At 53.8% G+C, this 21,145-nt stretch overlaps 3 protein-coding genes across 3 annotated transcripts; 1 reads left to right on the top strand and 2 right to left on the bottom strand.

Moving 5' to 3' along the window:
• Positions 1-111: 111 nt before the first annotated feature.
• NCLIV_011500 (conserved hypothetical protein) lies at positions 112-2,934 on the bottom strand (the record flags this gene model as incomplete). The annotated part of the gene is made up of 1 exon (XM_003880668.1): positions 112-2,934. The coding sequence occupies one exon, from the start codon at positions 2,932-2,934 to the stop codon at positions 112-114; it is 2,823 nt and encodes a 940-aa protein (XP_003880717.1).
• A 3,832-nt stretch (positions 2,935-6,766) lies between these two features.
• NCLIV_011490 (conserved hypothetical protein) lies at positions 6,767-8,158 on the bottom strand (the record flags this gene model as incomplete). Its single annotated transcript, XM_003880667.1, has 1 exon — positions 6,767-8,158. One exon carries the CDS (start codon positions 8,156-8,158, stop codon positions 6,767-6,769), a length of 1,392 nt encoding a protein of 463 aa, XP_003880716.1.
• A 2,915-nt stretch (positions 8,159-11,073) lies between these two features.
• NCLIV_011480 (hypothetical protein) lies at positions 11,074-19,705 on the top strand (the record flags this gene model as incomplete). Its single annotated transcript, XM_003880666.1, has 12 exons — positions 11,074-11,560; positions 12,319-12,557; positions 13,710-13,775; positions 14,196-14,312; positions 15,061-15,140; positions 15,560-15,772; positions 15,988-16,100; positions 16,770-16,873; positions 17,134-17,298; positions 17,606-17,728; positions 19,180-19,304; positions 19,642-19,705. The coding sequence occupies 12 exons, from the start codon at positions 11,074-11,076 to the stop codon at positions 19,703-19,705; spliced, it is 1,896 nt and encodes a 631-aa protein (XP_003880715.1).
• Positions 19,706-21,145: the final 1,440 nt, after the last annotated feature.

Here is a 21,145-nt window from a genome sequence, read left to right as displayed (position 1 = left end):
AAGAACACAAGACAAATGTTACGTTTCCGTTTCCTAGCCCCGCGGCAAGCCTTGGGCCTCAAGCGCTCTCTCCAGCTGCCCATTGCGCCACTGGGGAAAAAAAGGATGACACTAATAGTAGTACCTTCTATAGCCATAATGGTCGAGCCCGACCAAAGAGGCAAACGTCAGAATTCCGACGACCCATGGCTTCCCAAGGTGTGCCTTGGCAAATTCAATGACGGCGCCCACCCGCGTTCCCTCGATTCGGCCTTTGTCTTTCTTTGTTTTTTGAGTTTTGGTGCGTGCATTCGGCTTCCGGTATTCATCAGGCTCGGATTCCTTAAGGCGATCTGACACGGCGGGCTCATCCTTTGCATAAATTGCATTAAGAAAAGCTTCGTCGACAACGAGAACATGAAACATCATTGACCGGACCTTTTGAAGTTGGCGTTCGGTCGAGGCAGCTGTCCGCACGCCACGACGGTACTGACTGGTCAGCAGCGCAACCGAGATGCGGGCCAGGTACATCTCATTGGGCAGAACCTGTTGGTAGAACCAGGTCAGTTCCTTACTATCGTCCGCCAGAAGTGCTCGAGATAGAAGCGCCCCGCACTTGAAGAACGTACTTTGAAGCAAGGACAAATAAAGATCCAACGTATCCACTTCATCGTCCAGCGACTGAAACTCTGAACTCTGCTGCCCATGCATGGCCTGCCCTAGGCCAGGCTCAATGTCGTTCCATTCCGATGTGGGCAGCTGCGCGGGACCCGACTGTCCCGGACTCCTGTGCGATGCCTCCTGTATGTCGGTCGCAGTCTGCTGAGCCACAGCTTCGTTGGTAGGGGCTCCATCCGCCGAACCTGCTGGCCAGGAGGCGGTACTATCACCGCTCGTCGCCCCCAATGCAGCCAGTACCAACTTCTCGCTTTGCTCCGCCGTCGGGGACACAAGACCGTCTGTGGACGACCCTGTCCCTTTTCCTTCTAGGGTGCTTACGTCATGTTGACCAACAGTCACCGAGTTTGTGTGTAGGCGGTTCGCCGGGGTATCAGCTGAGACATTGTCGTCGTTTTTGTCGAGAGCCGGATTCGGCGGGACGCCTGCGGATCCCTGCACGCTGGGAGGGGTAAGCGGTCCCGCGACTCTCTCATCAGCCAACGCAGGCAAACCCAGTGTGCCGTCCTGAAATTCAGAGTCGTGACGAACCGCTTCTGGTCCGTCAGAAGCCGGTTCGAACAAAGCTACATCTGCCACCTCAAAGTCCATATCAGAAGACATCTTCTCAGTCTCCGGATGCATTCCCGCCAAATCGGGTCCTACCACACTGAAATGTGAAGCGGGTACGACTTCGGACTTTTCTGGTCCCGCAGCATCTAAGACTCCTTCAGACTCCTGATGTCTCGTAGCAGGAGATGGAACAGAGGACACCAGCGCGCCTCGGAAAGAAGGCGTACGCCTTGGTTCCTCTTTTGCCTTTCCTCGAGGGAATGTGGATTCTCTATCTCTTCCGTCTTCACCAGGCTGCGTCAGGGAAGTCGTGGACGAGGGTTGAACCTCAGGAGCATTGAACTGTTCTCCTGCATCTGGTGGGACTAACGCCGGTCTACGCCCCGCGCCAAGCGTACTGGAGCCAGGGATCCCCGGTCCCCGTGAATTTGTCATGTTCTCGTTTCGCGGTTCTTCCAACGGTTCCTGCTCACCAGCGTGTGCGGCGGTTTCTGGTAAGACGTTTTCAGTTATATGTGTCCTTTCAGGCGGTGCTTGTGAACCCAGCTCTGGGCCTGCGGACGGCTGCGCCCCGGAGACTTCCTTGGCCTGCGCGCGTGCCCATCTCTGACGGGCAGTTTTCTGTGCCTGATGCTGAAGAACCAGCGCCTGCTCGCGTTGCGTGACCCTCTGCAAAGTATCTTGCCACACATAGAGTTCATCTAGTAGCGCTCGATGAGACGACGCGAATTGAGGCTGGCATTGCTCGACGAACTCTAGAACGCTGAGATTTCCTTTGATCTTATCCAGCACATGTTTTTGCATAAGCAGGTTCCCCCTAAAAACGATCCCATAGAGATATAAGCCAATGCCCCTGCCCAGACCTCCCACCTCTTCCAGTGTTCTCCTTGCCAGCAGCGCGGTTGTTGAGAAACCCCCGCCTCCCGCACGCCGCTTCACCGTCGCTAATCCGGTCGCTACCGGCACAGCCGTAGCAGGGGAAGACTTCACGGTGTCTGTTGAAAACTCGCTTCCTTTGTTTTCGCCGACCCGAGTGTCTGACGACGGACTGCTACTGGACAGAGAATGCAATTCGGCTGACGACTGCCTCGCGACTTGCGCTCCAACGGCATTCCCAGGGAGCTGCCGTGAGTGTCTTTCATCGACGGGACCCCGGTGGCTCGGCTCAAGCGGGGCGTCATCCAGCTTTCCTTGTTCGAACTTCCCTTCCTCCAGAGGCAACGGGTAACCAACGGAAGGTACGAAACGAGTGCCGACACCCAAATGTTCACCGCTCTTAGTAACGTCCAACCGTAGTTGTTTATCCGTGGTTGGTGTACCAGCAACGCGCGGGCTCTCAAGCTGATGCACGAGCCGTGGAGCTTCTTCGTCCTCGTGTCCCTTCGAACGGCTTCCTCCATGCGAGCCTAGATTGCCAGTAAACGGCAAAGGGCTGCTCAATCCTGATGAGTCGTTCCAAGGCCGCGCAGCCTGTTCTCGCGTTGCAGCAGAGGAATCCACCGGACGGTGGCCGGCAACAGAATGTGGATCAAGATACGCCGTACCTTGTGACGTTAGATTAGTCTCGGTATCACCCGAACTTCTTCCCTCTGACTTGGCTGACACGGTGATAACCAAAAGGGAAAAAGCCACTGAAACGAATGCGCTTCGCACGAAGCAGCGCCAAGGAGTCATCATCGCTCGTGGCCCACTAGTGCAGAATAGCCGCTTCACCAACGGTGCCATCGGACGCTTTTGGCCTGCTATCGACAAAGAAGAGGGACACGGTTCACACATCATCACTACTTTCTTGAACGACGGTCGATGCCGTAAGAGAAACTGTGCCCCGCCTTTGTGAAGCGGTGTCATTGGGGCCGACAACGAGAGCAGTCGACACACCAAGGAAGACTGACCTCGCACATTCGGTCCATCACCTTCGCTTCGCTTTTCTGGTCCAAGGCATTTCTGCGTTGTTGGAGTGGATTGAGTCTCAAGCGGCCGTAAGGGAGATATGAGCAAACTAAGCACACCCCACGTTCAAGTGCTCGTCCCGCGTTGATAAGCAGCTGTTCGGTTGAGTCATGCCTCGTCGACAGCTTTCGCCAATGGCGAAGCCACATCCTCGTTAGCTCTACGCCGTTTTCAAAGGGCACGGCGAACGGCACTGGCTTTGTCAGATTTATTTGGTGTAAGACCCTATGCCTTGAGCACGCATTTTACCTTGGTGACCAGCGGGGCCATGACACGGAGCCGAAACAGCAAAAAGGTCTCCCCAAACAGAACAAACACCGGCGCGATCGAAACCGCTTGGCGGATCACAAACTCTCTTCAAACAGAGATGGTCGGGGAGTTCTGGAACAAAACGACACGGGCAAAGTGGGGCACGTACGGTACCTCATACGGGGGTTACGCGCGCCGGTGCCACATAAACGAAATAATGAGCAATTTCCTGGAGCTGAAGCGACAAAGCGAGCCGACCGTGGGGGACGCCGTCTACCACCTTCGCCGGTAAAAAAATCTGTAGACACGAAAAAAATCGATATTTGCAGCTGGTCCACCAGGGCACAATTACCGAGGTGATATCCTGTATGTAACGCAAATGACCCCGCGTCTGAGGTTGGCTAGTGCAGTGAATTTTCTCCGAAGCAGCTTTCTGCAATCTATTCAGCGGTCATCGTAGCCTAACAACCCGCCCAAATTGTCATTGCATCGGAAAGCAGCAAACGAGTGAACAGCCACAACATGCACGAGTTCGAGACGCGTTACTTTTGGGTACGCGGTTCCTGCAGATACACCGCCGGCCGGTAGCGATACTCGCGTAAGGAGGCAACACAGAAGATGACGCATGCGGAATTGCTTATTGGGTGTGTCAAAGGAACAGGTTGCTTTGCCGGCAATTCGACTGTATACAGAGTGTTGTATTGCTTTTTGTATAACTTGCAAACGGGGGTTGCTGCACATCCAGCTTGTTGCGGCGGGCGATGCGTCTCGCGCAGAGCGTAGGCAGGACAGATCCACTCCTGCAGGTGTGCTGACACCACACTGCAAGATGGTCACTGGAAATGAGCAACTTCCAGCTAGCACTCTACGTTGTCGATGCGCAGAGGTAGTGATCAGTTAGAATAAGCACAAACAAAACGCCAACAGCGTCGCCATGGTTTCATGCGGCGGTCGATATTGCTGACGCAGATGCATTGGCGAGCGCAAGTGGACTGGCGCTCGTGGCGTGTTTCCACTGTGCCTCGATTAACAGATTAACATGTGCACTCTCCTTTCCATCTCGAGAAAGGGTTACTCCCCCCCCCCCACCCCCCCCTTTCTTCCTCGGTCGTGGCAAGGAGCATGACAAAATGCTAGCATGTATTGCGCCGATGCTACGCCTTGGAAAACAGTCCGTAACGCAGTCATGATCCGCCAAAACTGAGGAGCTGAATAAGCAAACAAAAATTTCCTGTATCATTACGATCCACTTGGCAATCGAAGAGTCAAGGTTACTCCAGCGTGCTTGCTCTCTCGCATAAGGATTTGGCGCGTATCAAGGGCAATAAAAACCTCACGACTCCTAGCGCCTAGCAGCGAACGAACTGATGGAGGACAAATACTGATCTGAGAGATAAGACGGGGGTTCTGGACTTTGCGGAGACCCCCGCTTCGTACTGTGTGTACGCCGGGGGGATGTGCGCTGCTTGTATACTACATTTCGGCAGCATACTCACAAGACTTCCATGTGTAGTGGAAGGCGGCTATAAACGTGGTGGTGGAGTTCAGCTGCGCCGATGAAAGACTCCAGAGAAAGCCTGCCGTAGTTCCACATCCGCATGAGCGACGATGACGTGAGAACAAGTATGAGGACAGCAGCAGATACCAAGATGTAGTAGAATGAGACGGAAAGTCCTACTCTCGCCCAAGGAAGCCTCTACATTTGGTGTGATATCTCTGTCCGGGCAAACGGGGCCAGTCTGGCTTTACTGCCTCGCTACTTCCTCAGTAGCTCTCTCGTGAATTATTTCACTCTGGTATCTATAAAAAAGAAGTGAGGCACGGCTCACGTTCTTTCGAGAGATGGACTGTCGGAATGAATGTCTCCACTGTTGCTAAAGAAGAAATTGGTACATGCACCCCCAGAGAAAATTCGAGTCATCTGCAACTATCCCTTTCACTCATGACGCACACTCGGTAGCATGTGGTGTCCGTCGCTCCATTTCACCCTTGTGCCTGGTAGCCATGTGCGACTGCTTCGCTCACGTGCCGGGCACAGCTCCATACCGGTAGTACATTCAGAATGCAGTCAGGATGAGTTGTCATGTCGCTGCAGTGATGCAAAGTCTATTCGGCTGCGCAACTCTTGCTTGTTTGAACAACGCCGGCGCAGCCCGTTGTTGCGACACTGGGACCGGGGCGCCTCTGCTGCACTCCTAACCGGAAGGAATAAAGGACCTTCGTTGTCTCCTGTGGCTCCGGCAACGATTCCAGTTTCAGCAGCGTGGTGACGAGAGTCAAGACGACCACTCGCGTTGTGAATCCCTTGTCAGTTGCAATTGGGTACACAGGACACTTTTGTAGCCACGTAGCAGACCGGGGAATAACTCAGTGGCAAATAAAACTTTCCCTCGTTCTGCCTCATGCCGTCGATCCCGTCAGTCGTGGCAGACGACTGGACGGATGTAACGAAGAGTGAGTTCGAAGCTTTCTACGTAATGGCGTATAGACAAGAAAAACTATCGTTCGTCAGGGCGGGGTCCAGGCGAGGGGCTTACACAAACAGAAAACACTGCTTTCTTCACAGCATTCTGTGTATGTGCCAGTTGGTGCACGACCTCGTGTTCACATCAAGAGATTTCAACTCTGTCAGTAGGCTGTTACCAGGAGAGGCTCTCCGTGTGAAAACAGGCAACACTCATCTGTGGATCAGCTTCGGGCTAAGAAGATTGATGGTGTAGCCACGACATGCTTATACACGCGCTTCGACTCCGAAGGCCAGGTGCACAACCTAGAAAGAGCCGAAGATTCACCGGACGTAGCCGAGCCTAAACGTTTGTTGTTGCGGCCGCGTTTACGTGTAAATGAGTCTGCAGCTCGGTGGTATTCGGTCCGGCGCAATGGAGTTTCAAGCACCTAGGCACGACTCTGTGAGGTTCGCAGGCCAGCGTAAGATGCTCTGAATATGCGTCGCTATCATCTCGGCACGCTACGCGTCCCCGCTGCAAACTCGACGCCTCCGCAACACACGCGTGATTGTTCTACCTCTCTGGCGTATATCGCCGCAGAACGGGAAAAACCATTTCCGCGAGTTCGTTTCTGCTTCCGCAAAGCGGATTCAAAACTCACAAGTGGTAGGTGCATGAGGCGCTGATATTTGAATCCACAGACTGTTGAGCGTTGCGCTTCCGCCCACGTCAGTATCTGTCTCGGTTCATCTCTCGAGAAAATATCTGCACACGTACCAGAACGGACAGTGCGCCTCTGCACTTTAACCGCAGTACCGCCCTCGAACCCTGGGGAAAAAAATCAGAGCGCTCTCCATAGCGCCAAGTATTTCGCAGTCCCTCCCGCCGCTTGACGTTGGCCTGCGCGACCATTACCTCCTCTTCTTTAGAGTTTTCCATGAATTCTTCCTTCCCTTTGCCTCGAATTTGGCCGAGCCGAGATCGCGCACTTTCTTCCGTGTCCACGTCTCCACGTTGGTGTCCTTCAGGAGAGAAGACAGCAGCGAACCGCCCTTTCCTTTTCTCCGCTTCGTGGCACCCACAGCCTCACTTTCCCGACCCGCCCCGACGCCACCTCCACTACCGAATCCGTCTTTAACAGTGCAAACGTGAAGGTGCGCAGTGTGCTGTACATACACACCGGATCCAATCCGTCGTTCGGTTCTCTCTGACCGAATCTTCAGCCCTTCCTTGTGGAACTTCTTCGGGTCCATGTGGCCACGCAACTCGAGCACCTTCAGTTCACGGCGCAGCCCTGGTGAAAGCTCTTGCGCTGGAATCTCGTACCAGTTTGCCAAATGCGCCTTCGCCGCATCCCGCTTCGCGAGGCGTTCTTGTTGCTGTAATTTTCCCGCGTCCACTAGCGTTGCTAGCTCCGCGTTGGCCTTCACTGACGGTGGAAGGAGAAGAGATGCCGAATCCTTGGCGGGTCTATCGCCAGGAACGTCTGCCATAGTACCTGACAGATTTTGACACGACGGCGAAGGGCAAAGAAGAGCCAGCTGCGGTGTACATCCAGCTGAAGACCCAATCAACTTCTTTTGCCGTCGGTGCTTCGCATCTAGAGTGACACAAGCAGCAGCCCGAGCATCGACGTCTACTCGGTGAAACGCGAAGCGACCAGGAGCGGAAGTTAGGTCCAGGCGTGGCAGTTCGTGCATTCCACCTTCTGCACTTTCTGCTTGCCCCGCTTCTTCCTGTGATTCCTCGGGAACTGCCGACGGGCGCTCGGGGTCCCGAGAGGAAAGGGACGACTGGAGACGCCGTTCCTGTCTTTTCTTCATTACACGCTGGGATGAGAAGCAAAGTAAGCTCTTGTCTATGTTTGGGTCCAAATGTTCGAGGCTTGTCTGTGAGATCGTGGGCCGAGTGCCGGAAGATGCGGAAGCGCCACTAGCAACCACGAGAGGCTGCCGTGGGGCACACTCGAGAAGGGAAAGAGATGCCAAGGCCGGGTCGGCTGAACCCGACCAAGACGAACACGAGGTAGAGGCTGGACTGGAAGAAGAGGAGTGAGAAGCCGAACATAGCGAGGAGGAAGATGCAGAGGAAGAGGACGGGAGCAGCGAAGAGCTCGACGGACCAGCAGCCGAGCCCGCTGCGCACGCGTCATCTTGGGGGGGCGGAGGCAGAAGGCGTGAAGCGGCTTCGATTGCACGAAGACGTTCTTTCCGAAGTTGTTTGTTCACTCCGGCTTTGGCGCGTTTCTCTTCATTCTTCTTCCCTCCATTTCCTGGGGAGCGTTTCTCGCTAGCAGCCGTCATGGTTGCCAACCTCGAAAGAGTCCAGAAAGCAGAAAAGCAGGAACGGAGTGACACGAGACCATTAAACTCTGCCCCCGTTCAGTGGCTGCAAAGGGGGGCGCGTGAAGGAGGCGCGGAAATCCGTAAAAAACAAACAGCGACAAGCCGGCAGCAAACGGATGTGGACGAGCCCTCTATTTGGAGTTGGAGAGACGGGGGCATTTGAGAGAGAGACAGCAGCACAAACAGGAGAGAAAGCAGATGCACAGCAGATGTCCAGGCTCTGTGGCGAGAAACCGGTGATTTTACATCATTGCTGTTCTCCAGAGCCACGCCTTTGTTGAGAGAGAAGAGACTAGAGAAGTGTATAGCTGCTGGGTAAAACCGTGGTCGAGATGCAACCAGGGCGCCTGTCGACAAAAACCTGAAAAAAAGCTCTCAACAGGAGGGACCAATGTCGAATCTTCCACCTTTTAGACGCAAAAAGGTTTTGCAAAATTCGCAAGCACGGAGTTTTCTCCCGCCCCACAAAACCGCTTGACTGCGTGAAGATGCATGCATCCTTGCATGGCAAATCACCATAACCAGAAGCACAAAAAAGAAATCGACAGCGATGTGTGCGCATGTCACTTTTTCCCCTGCTTGCCATTGCCTCTGGCTCGTTCCTTCCCGTTTCTTATCTGAATTCGGATCATCTGTTTTTCACTCAAGTGCTGCGACAGCGAAAAATTTCGGCCGCACATTTTCTAGAGTCGAACAACGTAAACATCCAGCGCTGTTGCGTAGGGCACAAGACGATGGACTCGCCTCAAGACAACGCGCAGTGCGGTCGTCACCTGTCTACATGACGCCTTAGATCCACGGCCTCGTTATGCGGCAGGCGACACGTCCCTTTCGCTGCACTTTCGGACTCCTCCTCGCCCTCGTCTTGTCTCGTGCTCCAGCCTTCCTCAAGTGAGAGAAAGGTCGTGTTTTTCCTGACTTGCCGCGGCAAGCAGCCCCAAAGAAGTTGCGCCGGGTCGGGGCGAACGCGTCCACGAAAAGCCGTTCTCTCGCTGAAAGCGCCGTACTTTCCTAACTGTGTTACCGCAAGGGATACGCCCCAGCTCAGTGCTTCCATCGCACGACAAACAGGTCCAGCATTTTCTTGAATGTGGACAACTGCTTCCTCCATCCGCCTCTCCGAGGAGTGTTTCGGCAGCAGACTCCATGGGATTGTGCTGAAGGATTTGCGCCGCGTGGAGGCGAACAAGAGGCGGAACCGGTCTGCGACTTCTGGCTTGTTCGCGTGTCAGTTGGAAGCAAAAAAGTCCGAGTCTCAACGGTTTGCCCTGCGTCGCTTCTGCCTGACATGCGGTGAGGCCTCCGTCACCACCGGCGATTCGTTGTGTCCATACCACGGGCATTTTCTTCAGCCTGTGAATATCTGCGAGCTCAGTCCGCATACGGGAATAGCTGCTGACCACGCTCGGTGGACGGAAACTTGAAATAACTTTCGTTCCCTTCTCCACCCTATGGCGGGGGGACGAAGGGACGTCGGCCGTCTTCTTCCCGTGCTGCTTCTTTCCGTGCTTCTGCGTCTTCCTTGTTGTTACGCGCTGGTCAGACGCGTCCAACCGGGCGGTCGCGCGCCTACTTGGAAGCCCCTGGCAGGGTACGCGCGGCCGCCTGCCGGCAAGGCTTTCTCTAGATCCGACTCGGTCTTTTCCCCTCTAGAGCTTGTCGCAGAGCTTTTAAGAGGCGCAGACGGAACGCGCGACAGCGCAGGTCACGCCGAAAGCGGAACCATTTTTGGTACGCGGCCTCAGTCGCGGTCCCTGGACTCTTTTGGGCCGATTCCCAGATCCGCTCGCGGCTCGGCCCAGCGAGGTGTACATACACCGAGAGGTCTGCCATGCGAGAACACGCGGCCGTGGAGCCGGGCAGTTGTCCACGCATTTCCCTTCCCCACAGGATTTCTGCCGTTCAAAAGCTCGTGTTTTTCAGCCACTCCGTCGCCGCCGTTTCCGTTTTCGTCTGGGCGTCAGTCGGCTGACACTAAAGCGTGGCGCCGTAACTTTCCACGCGCCAACCCCGTAGGTAAAGCGAAGGGGCTGTACGATCATGCTTTCGGGAGACGTAGTGGTCTGCATGCCTCAGGTCCACGCTTTCCATCCGAGGGACAAGAGAGAGGACGCGAGGGGGTGACACGGGCGACCTCTCTGTTTCTCTTCAGGGCCTGGAGGTTGGGCCACATGCGAGACGGCGGACACAGTCAGGGGCCTCAGAGACGATCCAGCGTCGTTTCCAACTTCCTGTGTCGACGTAGCGGAGGTGCGCGCTCCTGGGGCGTTCATTCTCAGTCCGCGCTCTCTTCCTCCGCTGAGGGTCCGTTTTTCTGGCCCGCGGCTTCTCCCCTGTCGATTCAGACGCTCGGGAATCGGGTGCTCACAGACGATAGTCGCCACCGGCGAACTTCCGCGAGATGCGACAGTGAGGCGACAGCCGGCGTCTGTGCTTCTTTCCTTTGGGCAAAGAGAAGGCGGCGGTTACGTCCCCCCTCAACTGGTTCGCCTGCAGCTGTCCTTTTCGGTTCTTCGCGTTTTCGTTCTTCTGATTCGTCTCCAGCTGCTCTCCGAGACCGCCGCCGAAAGCCAGGCAGTGCAGTACAGGCGAACGGCCCCCAGACGCGAAGACGCGGCAGGGCGAAGGGGCTTGGCCTTCTCTCCGAAAGAGATGGAGAAGCAACGCAGCTCAGAGACGGCGGGATTTCGCAGGCGGCTAAAGGACGGCGTAGGAGATTGGCAGGAGACGAGGAAGAGGAAGGAGACGCACATGCGGAGGCGGGGAGGAACGGTGCGAGTCTGAGATCTTTTCCAGCGCGCCTCCCCAGCTCCTTGGTTCCTAGAGGCAAACCGAGGAAAGCAAGCGAAGGCCTTTCGGCACAGGCGCGGCGCATGCGTAGATCCACCTCTGATCAGGATGAAGTGGAGGCGGAAGAACACGACGAAGAATATGAAACAGAAGAGGCGGAAGATGACGCAGAAGAGGGTTGCGAGCCGGCACTCGGTCGTGACGCTCTGCCGCCTGAGGAAGCAGACGAAAGAGCTCGTGTCCTCGAGAGTCTGAGAGAAGGAAGGCGACAGATTAAAGAAGAAGGGCGGGCGCTGTTGGAGTCTGGCGCAGATGAGACGCAGGGGCTCTCGTGTCTCCCTCAGGCTCCATGGAGCAGGTTCGTGAGAGACAAGGCGCGTCCGGCTGAGGTCGAGGAGGAAGACGAGGATGGCGACACAGTCGAACAGGACGCGAGACCGCACCGCCAATCGTCGAAAGCTGAGAGGGGAGAGCACGATGGTTTGGAAAGAGACACAGATCCTGTAGGGACGGGGACGCGGCTGCCATCGCCGCGTCGATCACCTCCCCAGAAGCTGATTCGCCAAGAAGGTAAGCCCTCGATCCGGGCCGCTTTTAAGAGAGGGTTTCCGCGCGGTTGCCGAGGTGCCTGCTCAACAGGCGTAATCCGCCGGGCTTCGTGCGCTTCGTGCGAGCCTGTGTTTTCACGTGGAGACTTGCCGTGTCCTTTCTCTGCGTGGCGAGTGCATTCCAGCGTGCGTCGGTGCGCCTTGCGATTCACAGTGCCCGGTATGGGTGTCACGTGCATATACCCTCCTGCTCCGCCCTCTTACGCTTTCCGTTTCTCACCTGTGTCGATTGACACGCTTGATCTGTCGCGCATGCCATCAACCCCGGCTTCTGGTGCACCCAAAGTAGGCAACACAGTGGGGCACGCCCCCCCTTCACTTGAAGCGAAAGTGAGTGTCGTCCGGAGGCGGACGTGCATGCGACTCGCTTTGGTGTGGTTGCCTCGCACCGGTTTGCGTTCACGTCGTCCTCTTGCCTGCATCTGGTGTTCGGCTCACACGGGCTGCTATCTGCGGTAGAGGCAAGTCGAGCTTTCTCGCTGTTGATCTCGCCCTCTCCCTGACTTTCCAGTCTCACGTCTTGAATCGTACGGAACGTGGTCGCGCGTGCGGCGGGCCTCCTGTCATGACACGCAGTCGGACCTGCACACGTCTGAGTCGGAACAGAGAGTTACAACGTCGACGAAAAAACCGTCGGATGCTATCTCGGCCGCGCCTCGCCGCGCGGCGTGCGCCCCAGTTCTCAAGACCTCAATTTTGTCTTGCTTTCATCCGCTTCAGGTCAATTTCCTCGCATCTGCCTCTTGGGGCGACCGAACGTCGGCAAAAGCAGCCTCTTCAACAAACTGAAAGACAAAGAAGATCTTGCAGCAGACGCGATCGTTCGCGATGAAGACGGCACCACCCGCGACCGGCACTACGCGTTCTCAGTCTGGCGAGGCTGCCCCTTCGTCGTAGTCGATACTGGCGGGCTTATATTCGAAGAAGACCGCTATGCCGCGGCGCTCTACGCTGAGGAGGTGTGCGGACGACATGGCGTGGGACCGGCGACGGGCCGAGAGAAGCGCGAGACGGGAAAAGCAAAGATGCTAGAGAGGGAAGAGTTGTGGGGAAATCGGGGACTGCGTTACGGACGTCAACTGCCAGAATTGCATCTGTGTTTCTGTCTCTTACAGCTGAGCTTGATCGAACACGCGTGCACGTACCTACGTAGGGGTGCCACACGTGCACGGTATCCACTCTCTCGAATATATATATATATATATATATAGATAGATATACATATATAGATCGATATAGATAGATAGATAGATAGATAGATAGATAGATAGATAGATAGATAGATAGATAGATAGATAGATAGATAGATATAGATAGATATAGATAGATAGAGAGATAGAGAGATAGATAGATAGATAGATAGATAGATAGATAGATAGATAGATAGATAGATAGATAGATAGATAGATCGATATAGATAGATAGATAGATAGATAGATATAGATAGACAGATAGATATAGGTAGATAGATAGATATAGATAGATAGATATAGATAGACATAGATAGATATAGATAGATAGATATAGATAGATATAGATAGATAGATAGATAGATAGATGTAGATAGATAGATATAGATAGATATAGATACATAGATAGATATAGATAGATATAGATGGACGGATAGATCGATAGTCATGGAGATTGAACACTCATGCCTCCATGCAAATGCAGGTACTCAAATATGTATGTATATCCATAATATATATACCTCTCTGTGCAGGCAATATCAGAAGAAGTAATTCCTATCAATCGTGGCTGCCCATTCGCTCGTTCGTGGTCTCTTATAAATGCATGTATATTCATGGATAGATTGATTGATATGTGCATGCTGTGCGTTGGAGGGATGGATTCCTGTAGGATGCATGCCTAGTTTAAACGCGAAGACGCTTTCTATGCTTTGCCAGTCAAGTCGTTATTGTGCGTCAAAATCGAAATTCCGTCTTGAAATAAAGGGATGCGATGCCTCCACCGAAGTCTGCGAAAAAATGATTGTCGCCTCCAAGCGTCCTCAAGTCGGCAGACACTTGACAGGGGATTCCGGGAGGAAGGGCGTAGGTTGGGTTTTCTTCGCTGTCATTTTGGCCCCTGCGTCGTTGCGCTCCCCTCAGATTCGCACGCAAGTGCAATTTGCTCTCGCGGAGGCTACATGTGCCATCTTCGTTGTCGACGGCCGCGTAAGCCCATTGATGTTCTCCACTTTCTTCTCCGTGCCTTCCTCAACCCGCATACTTGAACTTGGAGTTTGCTTTTTTGGCGATCGCTCTTCTTCACTTGTGTTTTCCCTTCCTGTTCTCCAACTTTCTCTTCCGCCGTTCGCTGTTCTTTTTCCTCGTGTCCCCTCTAGCGTTTTGTTCTGCTGTCGCTGCTTCCTTGTCTGGTCTCTCTCCGTTCTTTCTCTCTCTTCGATTACGATTTTCGTTCTCTCGCCTCGCTTCTTCGCTCGTTGTCGTTGCGACGGAACCTGCTCGTGTCGTCTGCTTCCTACTCTTGCCTCGGATTTTGAATCGGTTGGCCGTCTTCGGGGCGGCCGTCGCGGAAGAGCCTTGTCTCCCAGCGTCGGTGTGCACGGGTCTCCGTCTCTGGCGTGTTTTCAGCACGGCTTGGCCGGAGAGGACGAAGTCATTGCCGACTTCCTGCGGCGCGCGGGCACGCCGGTCGTCGTGTGCGTCAACAAAACGGAGAACTATCAGTCCGGTCACGCCTCTGCGCAGGTCCGTCGCTCGTGCCGGCAAAGCCGCGATTCGGGCTCAGCATTAAAGCTCTGCATGCGGTACATGGGTGTATTGCCAGCAACCATCGGCAGCGCGGGGCTCGACCGTTCGGGCGTTGTCCCCTTTTCCCCGCTGCCTTGCATCTTCACTTGGCCGAGCGGGCAGTCATAACCCAGGTGCTAGTCTGCTGCTCAGTCGTTTCCCCTCCACGGGAAAACCTGTTCTGTAGAATGAAGCAGATCTTGTCTCTCCACGTCTTCTCTCACACTGTTGAAGGCGCCTCGTGGTGCGTTCGACGGCCCTACTGCCTCCGGCGAACTTGCCTGGCCGCACCCCCGCCGATGTGTGCTGTTGTTTCAATATACATGTTCATGGATTCAAAGTGGCTATTTCTACATTTGAGCATCTGGTGATCTACGTAGAGAAGGGGTGTTTACAGCATGTACCCATGCGCAGGTATAGAGATGTGTCGAACTCGTGCTGGTGCTGTGGAGTCCTTGCTGCGCGCATTCGATGCGCCGTGTGGTTGCCTAGGCCAGCGCGAGCAAACCCTAGAATGCGGCCACGCACGCGGCATGCGAGGCGCGTCAGGCTTCAGTTTGGACTCTCCAGATGTCAGGCTCAGTCGCCGTGTGCCTGGTCCGTCTCCGCAAAGCGAGGCTGTGCTTCGACTCGTCTTTTCATCTCTCCAGGATTCGAAGGGTTTTGCCTTCTCGCCGTCGCTCTCGTGTGCTTGGATGCATTACAGGAATTCTGGAAACTCGGCCTCGGACAGCCTTTCCCTTGCAGCGCGATCGAAGGCGTCGGCCTGGCTGACCTGTTAGATGCGTAAGCGATGTTTCACTGAGAACCCCAAACTGGCAATTCACGTTCGCCTTTCTTTCAGCGTCCCTCTGTACTTACCGTGGCGACTCGCGGCCTCCATGGCTGCCTTCTCGAGGGGGGGAAAGAACTGAACAGGAGAGGGCGAACAGGAAAACAGAGAACACCTTTGAGCGAGACTCCGAACCACCCAGTAGCGTCGCGTACGCGACCTTGAAAAAGAAGAGACGAAACAGGCCCTTGGAAAAGACGACGGACGCGCTCCGGGACGTGGCGCTTTTGCACCGGCTTCGTCGACGGCAGCGCGGAGTTGAGAAGCACACAGACCTGCTGAAACAGAGAGCGACACCATGGAGCGGCGAGTTGGTCTGCCGACCTCGCAGGGTGGAGCTCTAATCTGCTTCCCCTTTCCGCGTTGCCTGCAGCTGCTTTGAGCACTTTCCCCCCGATGCCAGGCGGTCGTCTTCGCGCGCCAGCCGAGCGCAGCGAGAGACTGAAAGGGGCGAGAAAACGCGCGACGCACCCGATTACGCCGAGGCTGCCGGACCATCGAGGCAGAGGACGGATCGGGACGCTCTGTCGCAGCTGGTCTTTTCCACCTTTGCGAAGGAAGATGTGAATGTGGCGATTGTCGGCAGGTAGAGAACATTCGCAAACAGAAACAGAAACGCTGTCTAAAAGATCGTGACGATCGCTCTGATGGGGCTGCAGCGGGGAGCGCAGGTTCCAGAGGTGACTCGATCCATCGCGCAGTCCCTTTGCTTCGGACTGTTCCTTCCTTTCGTGCTCACTTCCTTCGAATTGTTCTTGTTTCTAGGGATGTGCCTCGTTCTGTTTTTGTTCGTCCTTTCAGACCTAATGTGGGCAAATCACAGTTACTCAATCGCCTTCTCGGTGTCTCAAGGAGTCTCGTCAGCCCCGAAGCAGGCACGACGCGAGACGCCGTCGACGAGCTTGTCGAACGAGGTCCGCAGGCGACGCGCCACGTTACCCGTGTCTTTACAAATGCGGAAAAGAGTGTGCGTACACCGTTCCTAGCGCCCACTCCCCATTTGTGTGGGAATGCATGTGTGAAGTGCTACCTTAGGACAAAAGGTGTTTGTATCTATGCGCGGATGCGCATTCGGTTCCACGGCGTCTTTGGCAGCTCGGCCTGTCTAACTACATGTCGGAATGGCTGGAAATGATCCTCTACTTATTTGACGGACGTATATGCATGTATAGGTCTCCTGTTATGCATATATATAAATATATATCAATATGACTGTGCAAGAATGCTTTGCCATGGCTCCGTAGAACGCTCTATCGATACGCATCTGGCTATACATTTTTCGATGCTTATATGAGGCTCTCAAAGCTTCGACGTTGTTTATTGGAGCTACTTATTTGATCCCCTGCACAACGTCGATACGTCTGCTTCTCTTCGGAGGTATAGAAGCTCTTTCATTACACATCCATTATACCTGGAGCTGAATGCCGCACCTCTCGCAAATCTCCATATATATATATATATATATATATATATATGTACCTGTTGGCGGCCCAACGCTCCCCTCGACGGGTGCGCACGCACCAAGGGTTTGCTTGACGATTTTCTGTTTAGTCGTGCTCAACCTTCTTCCCCTCGGTCTGCAGACTCAGTGGTCTATCGCCTCGTCGACACTGCGGGGATTCGGCGGGCGCGTGTCGTGAAGGCCCAACAGGGCACCGAGTTTGTCATGGTGAAGCGGGCGGAAAGAGTAAGCATCTGCGGAAACTTCGCGCTTCGCTCGAGCACCTCGCGCCAAACGGTCACCCGTGCCGTCGCCAGTTCTGTGCTCACCTTCTTCTAAGACGTCTCTGTCGACTCTCTCCGTTCGCCGGTTCCTTCGTCCTTCCACTCGGAGCACGTCGCCGTCGTCTCGGTCGCTTTTCCCTCTCCAGAGCCTCTCCTATTTTTGCTTCACCGTTGCGCGTCCGTGTCTTCTTTGCTCTCCTTTCCTCCGCTTTGCACGACCAGGCTCTCACGAGGTGCGACGTCTGTCTCCTCGTCTGCGATGCCGAACGCGGTCTCGTGAAGCAAGACGTCCTCCTCGCGAAACGCATTGAAGAAGAAGGCCGTGCGGCAGTCATCGTGATGAACAAATGGGATACAGTCGACACAGAGGCGACAGCGCACCACGAGGTGGGGAAAGCGTGGCACGGGATTCAGAAACACAATTCAGGCGAACGCAAGGCCCCAACAATGCCCTCACTGACGAGGAAAGACAGATGAATCTGCTAACATCACGGTGACACAAATCCTCAGTGTAACACAGGTACATCCACACCTATCTATCTATCTATCTATCTATCTATCTATCTACCTATATATATATATATATATAGGTCGGTAGGTAAACACATGGAGAGATACGTAGAGGTTGATATTCATGTGTTTATGTTGATGCGTGCAGATTGGTGAATGGCTCTTGTTTTCGGTTTGCATTCAGGTTGCGACTTACATTCGTTCAGTGTTCTATCCACTACGATGGGCGTCAATCGTTTGCGTCTCTGCCTTGACCGGGAAAAATGCGTCCAGTATCTGGCCGGCAATCAACGAGGCCTTTCAACAGGTATCGCACAGTCGAATAGCAAAATCTGCGAAGGAACAGAAGACACCCAATCCTTTGCACATTGCCCGAATTACATATGCACATGTACAAGTGGACATATACACATCGATATATATATATATATATATATATTTATCTGTATTTGCATACATCGTCACATCGTTCTATATATATATATATATATATATATATATGATTGTATGCATACTGAACGGTGTGGGCATCTGTCGCTGCCTTCGAACTGGCGAAGTGTACGTGCAGATATCTTTGATTTCCGTACGCTCGTTTGGCTTTCTCTGTGCATGCACATTTGGATTATTCGTTCCCTCACGATCTTGTGTGTGAGGCTTGGGAGCCAGCGAGCGCCAAACTAGACACACTCTCTGTTCACTGTATGCAATTCTTTGCATCTGACCGTTTTTGTGTAGACGGCCACATACTCACGCAGTTGTCGATATCGACGTACGTATTTTATCGATTTATGCAGATTTTCGATTTTGCGTCGAGTCATGCATCGGCTCGAAGAGTTCTTTTTAGGACCGGGGTTCTCTTTTGCATAGGAACGGCAAAAAATTTGCGCACGTATATTTACGGTCGCAGGCTCTCAGTTGATTGTTTTGCTTTTTCCTCAGCATCGAAGGCGACTAGGGACAGGACTTTTAAATTTCGTGATTCGAGATGCTTTAGCTGTACATCCACCTCCTCTGTTCAAAGACCGCAAACGCGGGAAAATCTACGTCGCACAACAGGTCGGCAAAGCTGAGGATTTTGAGATGCCTTTAAACGGAAAACCATGATGCGCCCAACCGATTTCTCTCGTCAGGTGAACACTGTCTCTCACCCCCCAACGTATATATATATATATATATATATGTACGGGTATACATGCATATATATATATATATATATATAAATATATGGTATAGACATGTACACCTCCACACACCTTAAATGTATGCATATATATATATATATATATATATATATATATATATATATAGGGCTAGAGAGGGATCTGGAAAACGCTGGCTGCCGGATTTCCTGGCGGGTTGAGAGATCAAGAGGCATCCTGCAAAGTTGAGTGCAGTGAAGCCGCAGTGTCGATTCAGCAGGAGAAAGGTGGATGTATCAGTTCACCCCTAGACACTGTGGGTGGCAAGAGAGCAATTGACAAATGAATATTTAAACCTAACGCTCTCTTTCTCTATATATCCAGACTGAGAACTGATGCCGACGCTTCGAGACGCAGCGGTTCATGGTCAGAGGTTGAAGCGCTCAGCGCAGGATCGAAATCATCGAAATCAGCGTCGTCGCTTCTGATTTGGCGGCGGCTAGTGCTCCGCAGTACATACACGCCATCGGCCGCCTGTTGTCCGCGTTTTCTAGATTTTCCCGTCGCTGAAGTTCCACGAAGTCTCGCCTCTGTTCTCCGGAGTCTGCTTCGCCTCCAGGTGTCTATCCAGCCCCCAACTATTGTCGTGTTCTGCAACAAGGCCGAGTATTTCCCAGACGTTTATCGGCTCTATCTGGACTTCTCGACTCGCACGGCTTTCAACTTTCACTTCACGCCCATCAAGTACGCTAGGTCGAGGGGCCTTGCCGCCGTTCACAAAAATGCAGAGAGCGATGCATGCATTGCGAATCTCGCTCAAGAAGGCGCGCTTGTTTCCTCGGATGCGTCTGCCCATGCCTGCGGCTAAGGAGATAGAGACTAGCCGCATTCCAGGTGTCCACGTGGACTGCCTGCCTGTTTCGTGCCTTCACTTCACCTCTGTCTCTCCATCTCTCCGCGCCCGTCAAAACGGTCGGGAGTTTCACCTTTTTCCGCGTTTGTTTACATCAGGTTTCGCCACATTTCTGCCTTCTCGCTCTGTTTGTGCGATTCTCTTGGTTTTTCTCCCCTGGCTTCTTAGGTGGCTGTTCCGCGAGAAGCGCCGGCGCGAACTGGAGAAGGTGAGTCGGTCCAAGTCGCCTTAACAGCGTCAGTCGCTACGGCTTACGTTCGAAGAAGCAATCTTGTACGAAGGCTCGGAAAGAACAAGGAAAACCGTCTTCGGCAACGGCTAACATCTCTCTCAGCCATCCTCTCAATAACAGGTGCGTGAGAAGACGCGGAGGCGGTTTCGCAGCAGACCTCGTCTCTCGAGTTCTCATCCTGTCGTCTCTCTTGAAAGGTTCGCCGACCTCTCGGATGGCGTCTGTCTGTTTATCCCGCCCTGCCTCTTGGGCACTTTTTGCACTTCCCGCTCGCTGTGTCGCTTCATCTGTTCTTCGCGCTGCGGCCTGCGTTCTCTATTTCCTTGTCAAGTGTCCAGAGTGTCCCGGAACACAAACGGTTCCCTCGTTTCTGCAAGCTTGTCACATGAAGGCAATTTCTTTCTCGCGGCATCGCTCGCTGAAAATTACCAGGCAAATGCACTCCCCACTGCGAATGGTTGAACCGCGCCAACTTCTTTGTACCAGTCTATACTGGGGGTTCGGAAGTCGTTTTCCCAAGACCTAACGCGATCTCCTATGTCCTTTGCCTCACGAAAAAGAGACAAAGAGATGAGACAGAGACAAATGAGATGCGAAGGCAGCAAGTGAGAAGCGGAAGCGACACAGAGAAGGCGCAATGGAGAACCGAGCAGCAGGCAAAGAGGAACAGCGGACTTTTAACGAGGCCGCTCATGAGAGAACGGGCGGAAATCGAAAGTAGACCAAACGCTAGAAAGCAAGGGAAAACACAGGGCGTTGGTGAGACATGAGGCGACGCATCGCCGACTGACGGCTTCGGGACCGACCTCGCGATACACTTGACAACAGGGCATTAACGCTTCCTCCACAAACCCGCCGCTGGACATGGGCGTGGCCACTCGGGTGATTCGGCTTTTTGTCGCGTCTCAAACGCACCTCCGAACTGTCTTGACACACACAGACAGACACGAGACGCCCCCTTCCAACGTCTCTCTCGGCCTGTCACGGCTCGAGGGCTTCGCCTAGCACCAGAAACGGCTTATACTGGGAATCCACTTCCCATCCAGGCGGCCGACAGCGACGTACCGCCTCTAGTGCGAAGAGTCTGGAAGACCTACGGAGCTCTCCATAAGCCTCGCCGGACCACACCGGCAGTTTCCTGTTCACGTCTCTCTCCTCTACAGAGGCGACACGGACATTCAGCTTAATTTGTGTTGTAGTTTCGTGCACACGGAACGCATCTGGAAATAAAACGGTAAGGCGAGTGAGGCCTGTGTCGGAGGCAAAACAAAGCTCCAGCGCGAGGCGGCGATCGCGCGGTCGCCCCCGTTGATAGCATGGCATTCTACCCCTCTATTACGGTTTGAGAAAACAGTGGGCATTTGCACGCCGATGCAGAGAGAAGGAAAGTTGCAATTTCCGACGAAAACGCAGCACCGAGCGATTCGCCTCCGCGACCCG

This window comes from Neospora caninum, chromosome IV (genome assembly GCF_000208865.1).
Source record: "Neospora caninum Liverpool complete genome, chromosome IV".
NCBI classification, from domain to species: Eukaryota; Apicomplexa; class Conoidasida; order Eucoccidiorida; family Sarcocystidae; genus Neospora; species Neospora caninum.
The sequence above is the reverse complement of the archived record's forward strand: the minus strand, read 5'-3'. Positions and strand labels throughout refer to the sequence as shown.